General features: G+C 38.6%; 3 protein-coding genes and 1 long non-coding RNA gene across 9 annotated transcripts in view; 3 read left to right on the top strand and 1 right to left on the bottom strand.

The window, feature by feature from the left end:
• Positions 1–269: 269 nt before the first annotated feature.
• On the top strand, positions 270–6,076 carry LOC105269144 (T-box transcription factor TBX1). Of its 2 annotated transcripts, none has more exons than XM_011309170.1 (4): positions 270–933; positions 1,560–1,861; positions 1,944–2,195; positions 4,521–6,076. In XM_011309170.1, the coding sequence occupies exons 1-4, from the start codon at positions 801–803 to the stop codon at positions 5,013–5,015; spliced, it is 1,182 nt and encodes a 393-aa protein (XP_011307472.1). In that variant the 5' UTR covers positions 270–800; the 3' UTR covers positions 5,016–6,076. The 2 variants fall into 2 exon arrangements, with proteins under 2 accessions (XP_011307472.1, XP_011307473.1); XM_011309171.1 differs by having other exon boundaries at positions 4,544–4,894.
• A 2,619-nt stretch (positions 6,077–8,695) lies between these two features.
• LOC105269143 (uncharacterized) overlaps positions 8,696–14,879 on the bottom strand; it is a 20,537-nt gene continuing 14,353 nt past the window's right edge. Inside the window, exons 2-4 of the long non-coding RNA XR_892410.1 lie at positions 9,676–9,851; positions 9,172–9,374; positions 8,696–8,812 (exon numbers count right to left, since the gene is read on the bottom strand). This is a non-coding gene — a long non-coding RNA (uncharacterized lncRNA). The remainder of the gene's footprint in view (positions 8,813–9,171; positions 9,375–9,675; positions 9,852–14,879) is intronic.
• On the top strand, positions 10,339–12,278 carry Es2 (ess-2 splicing factor homolog). Its single transcript, XM_011309159.1, has 2 exons — positions 10,339–11,729; positions 11,897–12,278. Exons 1-2 carry the CDS (start codon positions 10,582–10,584, stop codon positions 12,180–12,182), a joined length of 1,434 nt encoding a protein of 477 aa, XP_011307461.1. The 5' UTR covers positions 10,339–10,581; the 3' UTR covers positions 12,183–12,278.
• The window catches only part of LOC105269140 (spidroin-1), a 10,277-nt gene continuing 9,027 nt past the window's right edge, over positions 13,630–14,879 (top strand). For 3 of the 5 annotated variants that reach the window (XM_011309165.1, XM_011309162.1, XM_011309160.1), the window contains exons 1-2: positions 13,630–13,997; positions 14,084–14,856. In XM_011309165.1, coding sequence (XP_011307467.1) covers positions 13,675–13,997; positions 14,084–14,856 — 1,096 coding nt within the window. In that variant the 5' untranslated portion in view covers positions 13,630–13,674. The remainder of the gene's footprint in view (positions 13,998–14,083; positions 14,857–14,879) is intronic. The other 2 variants (XM_011309163.1, XM_011309161.1) reach the window with 2 other exon arrangements.

Genomic DNA, 14,879 nt, shown 5'->3' with positions numbered 1-14,879 from the left:
CAAGAAAATTTCTCTCTTCAAGTGTGGGTGGTTTTGTACAATGTAGGAGGGACCCACCAAGAAAACCACACCTTTGGTGTCTGAAGATTTCGTGGTTGGATGGCGTCGACCGAGGGGAAGAGGAAGAAAAAAAGAAGTAGAAAAAAAAAGTAAGAGGAAGATGATGCATTGGAGGGATGAAGGGAGAAGATGACAGAGGATGGCAGAGGATGGCAGAGGATGGCAGAGGATGGCAGAAGATGGTAGGGTGTTGTGAATAAAAGAGAGGAGCTAAAAGAAAAAAAAAGAGAAAAAATGATTGAAGAGAGGAGTGAAAAAGGGAAATGATGAGCCGTTGATAAGTCAAAAGCAGTGACTCGGGGTAAAGCACTTGTGTCCGTCGGTACTCTCATAGGAGCATCTCTCTTTTTCCATTGGTCTCGTTCCTTGGCGAGTGTTGCATTCTGCCCTGTGTAAAATCCGAGGGATTTTGGTCTCTGTCAGCGATCGGATAGCGAGGTGAAGACACCGGCTGTTGGCGAGTGTTCGGTAGCGCGACGATGAACCAAATCGTCAGGATATTCCCTCAACTCCCTGGCACCCAGTGAATATCAGCTGTGATTATACAAGACACTTTGAATTACGATTAATATAATACCACATCAGTGACAGTGACATCAGTTGTATCATGATTATTACAGCTGCTTTGGAAAATTTATTGGGGTGATACTGTGACTTGTGGAGACTGTCCGATCGGTTGGGGGTTGGTGATTATTTTCAAATTGTTGCGCGTTTTTTTTTTTATCTTTTATCGTTTCGTGATGGATATGCAGCATCATGATCAGAGGCATAGCATTTCCACGGATTGTTGTTATCAGCAGTGGCCGGTCCATCATGGACCGCCACATCCTCAGCAAATATCTACGATTCCATCACCCATGCAGCAGATGGAAGGTAAATCTTAGGTATTCCTAGAAAATCGATACTGATAAAATTAATATTCCGATTGCGATTCGCCTTAAAATTTTTCATATCGGCCATTACTCAGTTCTACCTTAAATAATCCGATTTCTAAAAATCGGATAATCGATTTCGAGAATTTCAATAATCCGAAAGCAGAATGTTTCTAGAATAACAATAAATCGATAAATTATGTATTAAAATTAAATCAAACAATTCGTAATTTATAAAAAATCGGAATTCATCGAAATTGGTGAAACTTGCACGATAATAAAATTGCAATTGTCCGTAATTGGACGTTTCTCGGAAGATCATTGTTCGAAAATCAGTCGATTAATGGATTAATTAATCCCAATTCCTTAAATAATTGACAATTGATTAAATATTTCTCTTTCCCAAATGAACTACCAATTTTAATAACAATCCAGATTTTTTTCTGTGGAGTACAATCACTGGGCGATTTAATTTTAACTGTCCTAAACGAATTCTTCTTTTAGCCGACCGAGTTCCCTTTTATTCCTCCAACTTGCAATGCACTTAGCGCAACATTTCAGACTGTTTCTTTGCATTGTTAACCGATACTCTGAATATCTCTGATTCGAGGACAATATTTTTTCCAGCTTGTCTGGAGACCGCTGGAAGAGTTAAGCCCTCTCGAAGCCCTGAGGATTCATCACTGGCCCCACCATCTGGTGCCTCAGAGACTCCCAGGAATGACAGCAACAATAATCACCGGAGGACCGATGATCTCGCAAATTCAACAGGTACACCTGATGAAAATCGATCAAAAAGACCTCTTCATCCTGCACTCGCTGGTGCCGGCGCTGCTCTTGAGGCAAGACCTCTCTGGGAAGAGTTTCATCAGCTGGGGACCGAGATGATTGTCACCAAAGCAGGACGAAGGATGTTCCCTACCTTTCAGGTTGATTAATAATCATTAGATCATTGGATCTGATCTGATGGGGATTTAATGGATTTTTGGATTTCTTTTTGAAATTGTTCAGTGTCGACTTTTTGGACTGGAACCAAATGCTGAGTACCTCCTTGTCATGGATTTCGTTCCCTGCGACGACAAGAGATACAGATATGCTTTTCACAGCAGTGCATGGGTGGTCGCTGGTCGGGCAGATCCTGTGTCACCACCGAGGATTCATGTACATCCTGACAGCCCAGCAAGTGGTGCACATTGGATGAAACAGCCAGTCACATTTGATAAACTCAAGCTGACGAATAATCAACTAGATGATAATGGACACGTAAGTGAAAATCCTTTCTCATTACTTCAATAGATTAATTGAAATTATCAAAGGGGATCGTCCCATTTTTTTTCATTCTTCGATCAATCAATTCAATAATTTCATTATTGTTAAATAGGGCAATTACTCCCTCAATATCTCAATAATTATTCAATATTCCGAATCATAAAATGTTACCGATCGAATTACGAATGCATCCATAGAATTCATCCTTTAATTTGTAATATTTTAAAAAATAATATAACGATATCGTAATATCTCGACTTGTAACATTTTTCGGGCTCATATTCTCGTAACGTAATATATTTACATCAAAATATTTTGACTTGCAATACTATTATTAAATAAAATTCAACGCGATAACCGGTGAATAAAATATGGAATAAAAAATGGAATAAAATATGGAATAAAAAATGGAATAAAATATGTAATAAAAAATGGAATAAAAAATGGAATAAAAAATGGAATGAATTTTCCTGGGAGACTGATAAAATAAAACTGGAGCGAGAAGTTGCTATCTATTTACGAATTGGAATAAATACTGTTGGTTCAGGGAGAGTTGCCACATAAAATATCTGTGGTGTGTGTATACTGCTGTGGGTTCCACGTGTTTGTCGTTTCGGACGAGTTCCCCTTAATTGACCTGAGATACGAGTCTGTGGTGAACCCCTCCAAGAAAATTATTGTAATGCTTCTGGGACTGAAAAATTATGGAAATAATTTTTCACTGGCCAATTGTCGAGACATAATTATGCATTTGACTCCCCAAGCTGGACTAGAGGGAGGATAAATAATCCTGTGAACACTCGGTGGATAGATAAAGAATTTTTATACGATTACGACATTTACAGCTAATGAAGGCGAGCGAGGAATTCAGCGAATGTCAGCGCGATTGGGCCACGGCCTCGATATTCATTCTCCACTAACCCATTTGTTTAAATCAATTCAACATAAAAAACGACATCTTTATATTTTGTTATTCCATTAACAATTCATCAGCGATATAATTAATTTCGTCGGAGATATCCAAATAATAATTACTTCAGTCAAATCCTGCAAGTCAAGTTCTCGTTAAACAATTAAACTTAAATTAAACAAGTATCCTCTCTTCGTTACATAAAAACAATTTTTCATGTGTTAAAAATGATAAAAATGAGAATAACACTCGCCCCATCGATTGCGTTCGTTATCACTTTTAATTGGCAGTGGCAGGCGCCACGAGGGGATGAAAGGAATCCGAAAAATCCGGAGCGTTCAGACAGAACAAATTTATTTGAATTTTTTCCTTTCTTCTTGTCACGTGAGAATGAAAAATGTCGTGGTGCGGTTAAAGCCAACTGAATCGAGCCGTGAAACGTCTCCGGGGGAAAAATAATTTCAGAAAGGGGTGATTAGGATTAGGATTTCTTAATTGACGCCAGATTATGAAATTTCTGGTTGATCTCTGGTAGAGACCCACGAGATGGGGATGGCGGTGGGTTATATTTTGTTTCAAACTGGAAAAATAATTTTTTTAGGGGTGAGGAGGGGTATTAAAGGGAGCAGCGGGGTGTCGCTTTCACTCGAAAATCCTCGGCGTTTGTTCAGATCACCACGTGTTCAGGGGAGTCTTTGGAAGCACGTGTGCTTGAGAGGGTGTCGTATTCCTTCAGAATATCTCAGTCGTACAACACTTGGGGCATCATGGGCTTTGGTGGGTTTACTTTTTACACTAATTAGTCACTGGGATGCTTCAGCCTGTCAAACATCGTGGCCGCCCCCTGTGGTTTCTCTTCCTCCTCATGTGTCCTCTTTCCTTGTTCATTATTATTATTCACCATTTTTTTTATTGTTATTTATACAGCATATGAGATTTCAAGATCATCATAACTTTCTTCCGCAACTCGGGTTTATCCAACGGGAGAAAAATGTCTTGGTCGTGTGAAAATTTTTGCGGTATCCCTCGAAGTGCTGGAAAAAATCTCCACGCGAGGAAGTGGCGGTGTATTTTTAAACATGTGGAGATTATTTCGTAAATACTGATGCTAAAAATATGAAATTCGGAGGTGTAATTGGGATTTTGTGGCGTAATTCTGAGGGAAATGCCAGTCCGAGTTTATTGTTTATGATTTATTTTATTTTACCGAGTGTATGGAAAAATTAAAAAATTATTTGCTGAATTTGAATTATTTTGGGGTGGGGTGGATATTTATAGGTGATTGGGAATGCTATGATTTTCCGGCGGTTTTTCTCAGATTTTTGAAAATTTATTGAACTTCAGGAAAAATACAGAAAAAATAGGGTCATGGAATAATGATGAATAATTATAAAATGGATATGTTCTAGATAATTCTGAACTCAATGCACAGATATCAACCCCGTTGTCACATAGTGGTGGCACCCTCACCCCCAGGTTCGGCACCGGACCCTCGAACCGAGAACTTCAAGACCTTTTCATTCTCGGAGACTCGATTTACTGCGGTGACAGCCTACCAAAATCATCGGATAACTCAATTAAAAATAGCCAGCAACCCCTTCGCCAAGGGTTTTCGAGACTGCGAGCCCGACGATTGCGATACATCGAACTCCACAGGTGTGTCTCCACAAAATCCAGCGAAGAGACCAGCAACAGGTAGCACACCGGGAAATGATAGTACATATCAGAGTTCAGTCCAGCCAGTACCAACGCTATCAAATTCAGATCATCATCATCACCATCAGTTCTACAGCAGTGCACATTGGAATTACCCGGGACACCATCAACCGACGCACATCAATGTCGCTGGACATTATTCACCGCATCATCCGCATCATGGAGCTCCACTTTATGGCCCACGATAGTATCTTTTATTACCGGAAATGAATAAAAAAAAATTGTGGAACTGTTTTGAGAATGAAATACCAAAGAATCTTGTCAACGCGGTAATTGGACTGTTGTATAAATATTTTTTTATTGATTCAAATGACGGAGTGGGAAGTTGAAGTGGGAAAGAAAAATTATAAATTGAATTGATTTTCAGATAAAATTAATCTCTCAAAGTGTCACACTCTCTCATATTTTTCGTTCAATTAAAAATCAAATCAATTCAGAATAATTCCCTCAACTCCAATTTCCCAAAGGTGAATATTTATCGTAGTTTTATCGTTAAAGTTATGTTAGTTATTATTATTTCATCCTAAACTCTAGGATCGTAGCTTTCAAATAGTCGGATTTAATACCATAAATTTAGAATGCACGTGTTCCAAAAAAATTGAGTCATAACTGAAGAGATCATCCGACAAGAATAACAAATAAAAGCGTACCTGTACTATAATTATTTGGATTTAACTTTAACCGAAATTACAGAATTGTAATAAAAAAGATTTTGTTATTTTTCGACTGATGATTTCCTGGGGTTTAACATGATTTATTTGACAATCTGTATTAATCCGCTAAAACCACATGCCTAAACAACAACGAGGAGATTCTTGATTCCCGATAATGAAGATCAATCGTACTATTCACGAGGGATTATTTATCACCTCAAAATGCCTCGACATTCAATGAAAAATCAATGAAGAGGAACCAAAGACCGGACGAAAAAAAAAAAGTGTTCAAGTGCTGGTAAACGTTGGAGATCATGGAATCACACAAACCAAGCTGATTGTCCACAGTTGACTGGTAAAACAAAGTGCCTTTTGTAGGAGCAAAGTGGATCTATTTATATTGGCTTGTCTCAAATGCCAAACGAGCCAAAAACTTAGTCCGCCACACGTTCCCAAATAAAAGACGCATATGTACCGTGACAAAACTCGTTTGTTAATTGCCTCAATAAATTATCCAAAATGAACCTCGTCCATACGACCATTAGCTAAATTAATAATAAAAAAAGTATTATGTGATTGTTTACACTGAATAAAAATATTCTGGTGCCAAACTATTGTCTTGTATTTTTACCGACCACTCATTACGAAATCTAGTAAATTGCCAAGTCGTTTAGGTCTGCAGGGGAAAAAAAAGGAGATGAAGACAAAGTTTGCATGGTGAATGATTTGGTTCGGGGTTGAGAGTTGAAGTCTTTGGTAAGTTATGGGACAGGAACTAGAAACAAAACGATGGTTGGATGAATACTGGGTTGACACTTTGTGTCAGTGATTGATGAGAAGCACGGGAGTCAGGCAGTGTAAACATATTAGCGGTTCTAGCTGCCAGAAAAGTATTCCAAAATGCTAGTTACCATTGTGTCATTCATTTTCTACTGTCACGAGAAATTCATTACAATAATCAAATCACAACAGCTACAGAAAGAAAATAAAACAAAATGCTATTTGAAAAGAAATATTACAACACGAACTAATTAATCCACAATTAATCCACACTTAATCCATAATTAATACATAACTAATTTCCAAATAATCAGCTCCTCATTTTTTTTTTACTAATTACTCATTTGGTCAATCATTTTTTTTTTTGTGCATTTATTGCAACTGCAGTTATTTAATGAAGTTTGAGTGTTAATTTTCATAATTGTGACTCATCGTAAAGAATTTTCCCGGAATCGATCTGCCAGGCGGTCTTTAAATTAAATAGCGGTTGTTTAATGAAGTTCAAGTGTTAATTTTGGATTTAAACACTGAGAGTTGCACGTAAAGAGCTACAGAGACGACGAGATGTTCGTCGTAGCATAACGACGACGGCAGTAAAATTCGTGTATTCTTTTCATCTTTGACCTCCTCCATCTATTTCCTTTAGACTACTTCAAGATCATTCCGAACTCTCCAACAGTTGTAAATATTTCAACGGCAAATAAACAACGTATATGATTGCAAAAAATTGGAGAATACCCGGGCTAAGTTCTGGGTGTTTCTCTTTTGTACTGTTGCATTTAGTGGAATTCTTCATTTTTTTGTTTTCAAGTGCTTGATGACCCTAGGACGAGAAAAAAAAAATAAGTACCAAAAGGTCGGGTTTCCTGGGCAAAAAATAGAACAGTTCCTCCACTTCAGTTTTTCCCATTCGTCTTCCTTGTTCTTGTGCGGCAAGAACAGTTCAGTGATTTTAAAATTGATATTCCATTGAGAACAATGACTTCTTCAATTGATCATTTCAATCAATTCCGTCATAATTCAGTCAAAAATTTCGGTAATACTTCACTTTAATCCAGCAATATAATAAAATAGTATAAATAATGTAATTATGCAATATTTGCCATGGAGAATTTTGAAAAATTTTCCGTCATTTCCCGTCACCTGTTGTTGTTTAGTCAAAATTGCAATTTTTTAAACTGGAACGTATGATGTATTTTTCATTGTATCGAAAGGTTTCGCAATGCGTATTTGCGGGGCATGAATTATTACGTGCGTATGCAAACATGAATGGAAAAAAAAGTGGGTCATTCTCATGCAAGTGGTTTCCCAGTTCACAATATGCAACATTGTGGCTGAATTATTTGGTGAATAGTCGAACAAATAATGAAATGATACCCTGGGGTTGATAAACCCTTTCATCAACCGGAATTGGTTGTTCATTCATTCGGACAAAAAGTTGTCGGATGCTCAGGGGTTTTGACTGTTTAACACGAATTCTCGTGAAAAAAGAAAGATGTAGAATCATCAGGACAATATATTTGTCACTTTATTTGCTCTGTGACAAATTAATCGTACAAAAATGCATTCCACGGGGTTGTGTGCGGATGGACATTTTTTTCATCTTCCTTTCAATTTTTTTGCAGACACTTATTCACCAATTGTGTCATCTCGGTGGATGCACCCACGAGAATCGTGAATCCGTCATCATTTTGCTTCCTCCCCATTCGGGGAAACAAATTCACTCAGATTTCGGAGAAAATTGTTTTCACTCAGCGTGACTATAATTGTGTGAAAGTCGAGGTTCACAGTTTCTATTATTTATTATCAATTTTTAATTTCATTGAACGGCGGTAATTAAACCTGCAATTGACCATCGAATTACGGAATCAACCGAGAGACATTTACCGATTATTTTTATTACAAAAGACAATTCAATTTCTTTATTATCAATTAAAAAATCATTTCTCCAGTTCAATCTCTGTCACTATTTTAATTACATTCCAATTATAACAGTCATTCCGTTTTTTTTTCTGTTTGAGAAAAACAATTTCACACAATTCCTCAATGTTACAAATTAACGTTAATAATTATTGAGTGATTATAGCAATACGATTTCAATGAAAAATGTGAATCACTTGAAATAGGAATGATAATTGGTGTTCGCAAATATTTTCAAATGATTTTCTTGTTCAGTCGAAAGGGATTCGGTTCCGGTTCGATAATGCGAGTTGACATCCGAATAGTTTTCACAGAAAGGAAAGGCCAAAAAATAGAAAGGAGTGGATGATTGGATAGTTGAATGGATGAAAGAGGAAAGAAAATAAGAGAAAAAAAATTTTTTAATGCTGGCAAGCATCGCGACGCCAGTATGAGACTCGCACGCGCACCAGGGATATGGTTGCAATGACAGATTTACAGATTCCAGCCTCTGCATCCACATCCACAGTCTCTGTACTCTTCCTCTTTGGATACTCTCAAAGCAGACTCCATACCCCAATGTAAAGGGCTTTTCCTCTCGCTTGTACGTCAAATCGCACCTCCCATGTTTATGTTTAAAGCTTCGTGAGTGCCTTTAAACCAAAACATTTGCCATTTATTTTGATTTTTCATCTCAACGTTAATATCCTTTCCCTCCTTGTCGTCGAGTTTATAAAAAGAAATTCAAAACTATTCACTGTCGAGATAAATAATCATTATCAAGGTGAAAAATAAAAAATCCAGTACGTGACTGGACGTACTGCATAAAGTTTTCATAATTTTCATCACGCTCCATCGGGATCGGAGTCGATAATTATCCAGAGTAATTAGTATTTTCTGATAAATAAATGGAGGAGCATTTTTTTTAAGGACGGAAGATATCAATCGTCACGAATATGCGACTCGAAGACAGACGCTGAACGGGTGCAAAGATCCCGAACGAAAAGTTTACCTTAGCTGTGATGTAAATAACAGAGGGTGAAAAAAAAAAGAGGTTGATCTCTTCTTCTGGGACTGTCGTAATTTAGTCTTGCAGTGTAAGTGAGACGTTGGAGATGACAGTGTTCCGCCAACAATTCTCCGTATTTAGTCTCAATGATTCTTTCAAGAAATATTGAGGAGGAGAATTGAAAATAAAAGTTTCTTCATTGACAACTGTAAAAAAAAAATATACGTAAATAATTCCACGTGATATATTGCATTTTCATCCGAAAATATATCTCACACATTAAATATTTATATAAATAATATATCTATATACATATGATGCATACGAAAATCCATGTATCTCTAATAAATTGCATTTCCAGTCGGAGTATAATATTATTAATATGTCATTTACAGATAGAATAATTTATACATTATATTATATTGGGTAGATCGTCGATGATTGATATTTAGGGAATATTATATTTTATTCTGAAAATGTAATTTTTGGTGGTATATTGTGGTGTACCGGGGTTTTCGGTAGTCGGCGCACATATCCGATCTCGCCGCTGGAATCCTCATATGTCTGTCAACGCTGCATCCCAACACCTCTAGGAGTTCGAGTCACTTTCGCTACTCCAAGTATCTTATGCCACGTTATTTCACCCTCTCGTATTTTCCTCCAACGGGCAATCCAACGAATACCTACAACCAGAATATAACTCGTTATTTGTTACTTCAATTTCGGCAATCGCTCCGTTCTGTTAATGACCAATTACGCACCCTGGCGCATGCGTTTTTCATCTTGTGCGCACGTCTCACGGAAAATCCCATTTTTCTCAATAAATTATGAACAAATACTGGAATATTAATCTTTGATAATAATTCGAAATTGGGGGAGTAGAGCTTGAGGTTTGAGAGGGAGAAATAAAAAATGGGAAATTATTGAAGAGACAGCTTTTTATGCGGATTAATTAGAAACAAGTCCTTGAGTGTAAAAATCGAATGATTATACCTCTGGTGATGGATAAATAAAAAAAATAAAAACAAATCGTTCATGTTTTTTTCGTACAGCGCACTATTTTCCCGGTAATAATTCGAATTTTTTGTTTTCCACTCGTGCAGCTTCAGATGAAGATGTCACCACTTCCTGGAGAGCTGTGTTGATAAAACAGTTGGATAGGAGCTAAAGCTTGTTGATATCGCTGTGTGTCATGTCAGACATTCGAGAAGAAAAAATAAGTGATCTTCAGTATTTAGTGACGCATTAATCTGTAAAAATCGAGTGTTCAAACAATAATAGTCTCTCGGACAATTTTTTTTTCTATTTAGTTGCCTAATAATTTAGGTAACTGAAGAAATAGAAAAACAGTGACAGTCACCCAGTGGATAACCTCCATTATAACTTCTAAATTGGGGACAATTTAATTGGGAGATGTATTCACCACTGAGTACTCCAGGTTCTCAAGCCCTGGAGGCAGCCCGAAAAAACCCTGATCTCCAGATCTTCAAGAAACCGAGTGGAACACCTCTGCGATCAAAAAAATTCAAGGCAAAAATTCTTGACGAAGAGGCGTACGTGGAGCGTATGGGAAAAATCATAGAGCGAGACTTCTTCCCGGATCTGGAAAAGTTAAAAGCTCAGAACGATTACCTGGCAGCATTGGAGCAAAATGATGTGAAAAAAATGCGCGAGTTGTACGAGAAATACAGCTCAGGTCGTCCTGTCACCGAGAGAGTATCAAGTCCAGCGACATTCGAGACACCTCTCCGAGAGGAACCCGGTGAAATATCCGACAGCGAAAGTGTCATTGCAAAATCAGAAAGCACTCTGGATGATGGTGTGAAAGACAGGATTGGATTGGACAGCTTTTTGAGTACTCACACTAGCGAGGACAATGCGAGCTTCGAGGAGATGATGGAAGAGGCTGAGAAAAGACAGAGGATAAAATATTCGTGGCTCTATGATGTCGAAGAGAAGTCAAAGCTACTGGCAATTGAGGCGAACAAGATAGCAGCTCTTGGGGATGGAAAAGGGATAAAAAAGCCCCTGTCACTCGACACCTGGAGCTACAAGAATAAAAATTACATAATGTATGTCCCCGATGGAGTGGAACTGACTCCAGATGAGAAAGTAGAAATGGCCAAGAGGAAGCAAGAAGTTGTCCATGATAACACTAGACTCACTGTCAATCCATTCAATGAGAAACAGAATAAAGAGACTATTAATGAGTTGGCAAAATGCCAGTCGAAGGTGAATGATGGAAAAATAGGAGTTGATGGGAAGGAAATAGTGAGGAATCCAACGCCGCGGATTAATGGCTTCAGTTTTGTGGCCACGCCGAGTCCTAGACCTGGGGAATGTGACAGTCCTTTGATGACTTGGGGGCAGATTGAAGGGACTCCTTTCAGGTTGGATGGTGGTGATACACCCCTGTTCAGGAGCAATCAGGGCCCCTCGTTCAGGATGGCTGAACCACCCAAGAGGGAAAAAATAGCACTGCAGTTGGCGGAAAAGGCAGGGGAAAGGCACAGAGACAGGAAGAATAAAGCTCTCGAAGCAGCCAGAAGATCTTTTGCCACGTGAGTATTTTCGCATTATATTTTTGAATTACAGAGTGTTCTCTAATTTTTATCGTGAATTATTTGTCCTCCGAATTACGAAATTCACGTAATTTTTATCGAAGTCTTTCTGTTCGTGCCGTTTTAATAAAAATCATTCCGAGTAACAATAATTTTTCTGGTCGCAGTCCGTCACCCAGGAGTTTATCAACCATTGATCGTCTGAGCTCTATGTCACCAGCAGCAAGAAGACTGGCTACCCAGAAATTAAAAATAATCAGTACTCCCACACCTCGGAGAACACCAAGAACTCCTTCAATCGGCGTTAAAACAACGAATTTAACTCCAAGATTTACATCCGGCAGAACTCCAGATCTCTCAGATAATCAGCGTCAATCTCGAAATATCATACTGACGGATAATCTTCTCAATCTTCCACAGAGACAGCGAGCTGCCGATTTTTTTAACAAATGAAGATCCCCTTTCACGTGCAAAATACTTATTTATATTCAGTGTAAAAATCTCATACCTCATTACTAACTATTGTAAATACATTTTTTTCCTGTTTGACTCGATGTATTCTTGACGTTATGACCCAATTTCCCGATTGATCCGGAAGTTATTGTTTATTGATAATTGTTTTGAGCAGAAGTCACGTCTGATGAGACACGCGACAAATTGAACCCCGGGAGAATGGAATGACGCAGTCTGCATTTTTATCATGAAACTGGTAACTGCTCTTCTCGTTTTCCTCCTGATACAGGTAAGATATCTATGACATTAACATATGCACCAGATCTAATTGAACATAAATTTTATGTGCAGAATGTCAATGGGATCAGACTTGGCCTTATGAATGGAAATGTGAAATATCGAGGCAACAATCTTCGACTTGGAAAAATCCTGACGAACATTGCGATCGTTATCAACGTACACCCCAAGAGTCCAACATCGATTGATGAAATCGCTAGACCCGATCAGAAGCAGACTATTGATCTTTCCAATAATCGTTGTACTGTTACCATTTGATATGAATTAATAAAAGATATGCATTTTTTTACAACTCATGTGGTTTTTTCATTGTCATTTACTCCCGTCTATATAATACCCCATCGGTAAAATTGTTTTCAATATTCGAAAAATCGATATCGAAAATTTGCAAGTAAATAATAGACGTCTTGCGTTAATTTTTAGATTTCAAATTTCCTCTGCCGATTTTTTTGCAAGTCTCGGCCGCAAAAATCATACATAAAAAAAAATACTTTTTTTGCAGTTTCTGTTTGAATTATTTCTAACGTCATAACGTCAGAGGCTCTTTGATAAATTCTGGACTTGACTTATTGCGTGGAATAATCATTTCAATCCTTTGAAGATAAGAAGAGACAAAACGAAGAATTTGTATGGGTAATGGCTTAAGAATAAATTAGATAATCAATCAGTGATGAAAATCCGATAAAATTAATCATATCCAATAATCAATTATGAAAGAGTTCAATGGACTTTATAAACTGGAATGAATTGCAGTTGTTGCAGAGTAAAGCGGTAATTTTGCATCAGCCATATCAAAGCAGATGATGACATTCAAATTAACCGATCTACGGTGTACGGTTGTCCACCCACTGACACAAAACAATAACAAATAATATAAACACGTCTTAAATCCTGTTATAGTTAACAACAAACAAATAAAGCGGGATATTCTCGAGTTTTGCAATTCAACATACCACAGACCCGGAATCAAATACAAAAACAAAAATTTCTTTGAGATTTCTCCGGGAAGCCACGAGGAAGTGGAACTGGAACTCTTCCTGCATCAAGCCCACAAGAGAAGAAGAAAACAAAGTATTTCCCAACGATCTACAAGAGGACTAACGTATAAAAAGAGTGGATCATGCGTACTGAGAGATTAGTTAGCATCGAGAATTCAATCCGCTAGTATTAAAAAAATAATACTGAAGCGGATATAATGCAGATTATCCGTCTAGGACTAGTGCTGTGCGCTGCAATAGCAGCTGCATCGGCGAATTGTGGATCAGGGATATCAACTTTATTTGCATCAGCAGTTGCAATTAATGAAGCGGTAAGACAAAGTGCGGCAACAACAGTTCCATCGACTACCCTCGTGAGTTCAGGACTGTCAGATTGCAAAGGAATACCAGCGATAGAGCCGAATTGCGGTGCATCATCAGGTACTCAGTATGTACCTGAAGATGATTCAGTTTACGGACCAGATGGGGGATCAACACCAGTCGAGACGATAACAGACGATAACTCCGATAAATCATCACCGTAAAGATTTTCTCCTCTTAAGAAAAAAACAGTAATTCTCAAACACTCGATCCTCTGAATAATTTTGACTTCTTTTTTTTCTGCAGCTTCCAACCTATCGGCGATCTCTGTTCTCCCTCGTCCAGCAGCAAAGATATCAAACCAATTGTCTTTCCCGCTCGTGCAGATATCCCTACACCTGATGGGCTTGGATTACACAGAGCGAAGGTTAATGTTGATTTTATCCAAAATCCTCTCTCCACGTACGGTCCAAGTGATAGTCCATATTACTCACCATCAAGTGGTCCAGTAACATCACGCCTGCCAAACCAAGATCCATCATCATCTAGCGGGCCAGGAGGGTCAGATTCATCTAGAGTTATTGGTTTTGGCAGTTCCGGGCCAGGCAGTCCTGGTAGCCAAGGTTCTCAATTAGGGTTCGGAGTTTTCGGAGGTCTTGCTGGACCATATGGACCCTATGGACCATTTAATATTTATGGTAGCAAACCAGGTGTATCAGGAGGATCAGGTCCACAATCAGAAGGCATCGGTTTTGGTGGTGCCGGCAGTGGGCAATTCTCCGAAGGCTCATACGGACCATACGGACCATACGGACCGTTTGGCGTTGATGGCAGCGGAGCAGGTGGACCAGGAGGATTAGGTCCTCAATCAACACTCATTGGTTTCGGTGGCGCCGGCAGTGGGCAATTCTCTAATGGAGCATACGGACCATACGGACCATACGGACCGCTTGGCGATGATGGCAGCGGAGCATGTGGACCAGGAGGATTCGGTCCTCATTCAAGACTTGGTTTCGGTGGCGCCGGCAGTGGGCAATCCTCCAAAGGAGCATACGGACCATACGGACCATACGGACCATACGGACCGTTTGGGGTTAATGGC

Source organism: Fopius arisanus, unplaced genomic scaffold (assembly GCF_000806365.1).
Source record: "Fopius arisanus strain USDA-PBARC FA_bdor unplaced genomic scaffold, ASM80636v1 scaffold00065, whole genome shotgun sequence".
Classification (NCBI taxonomy): domain Eukaryota; kingdom Metazoa; phylum Arthropoda; class Insecta; order Hymenoptera; family Braconidae; genus Fopius; species Fopius arisanus.
This window is presented reverse-complemented; position numbering and strand designations above follow the sequence as displayed.

Bases quoted from the DNA above. Each gene is read 5' to 3' on its own strand.
- LOC105269144 (XM_011309170.1), top strand. From the start codon at position 801: ATGGATATGCAGCATCATGATCAGAGGCATAGCATTTCCACGGATTGT. The intron at 1,862-1,943 runs GTTGATTAATAA...GAAATTGTTCAG, and splicing joins GGATGTTCCCTACCTTTCAG to TGTCGACTTTTTGGACTGGA. The intron at 2,196-4,520 runs GTAAGTGAAAAT...GATATGTTCTAG, and splicing joins AACTAGATGATAATGGACAC to ATAATTCTGAACTCAATGCA.
- Es2 (XM_011309159.1), top strand. From the start codon at position 10,582: ATGTATTCACCACTGAGTACTCCAGGTTCTCAAGCCCTGGAGGCAGCC. The intron at 11,730-11,896 runs GTGAGTATTTTC...TTCTGGTCGCAG, and splicing joins GCCAGAAGATCTTTTGCCAC to TCCGTCACCCAGGAGTTTAT.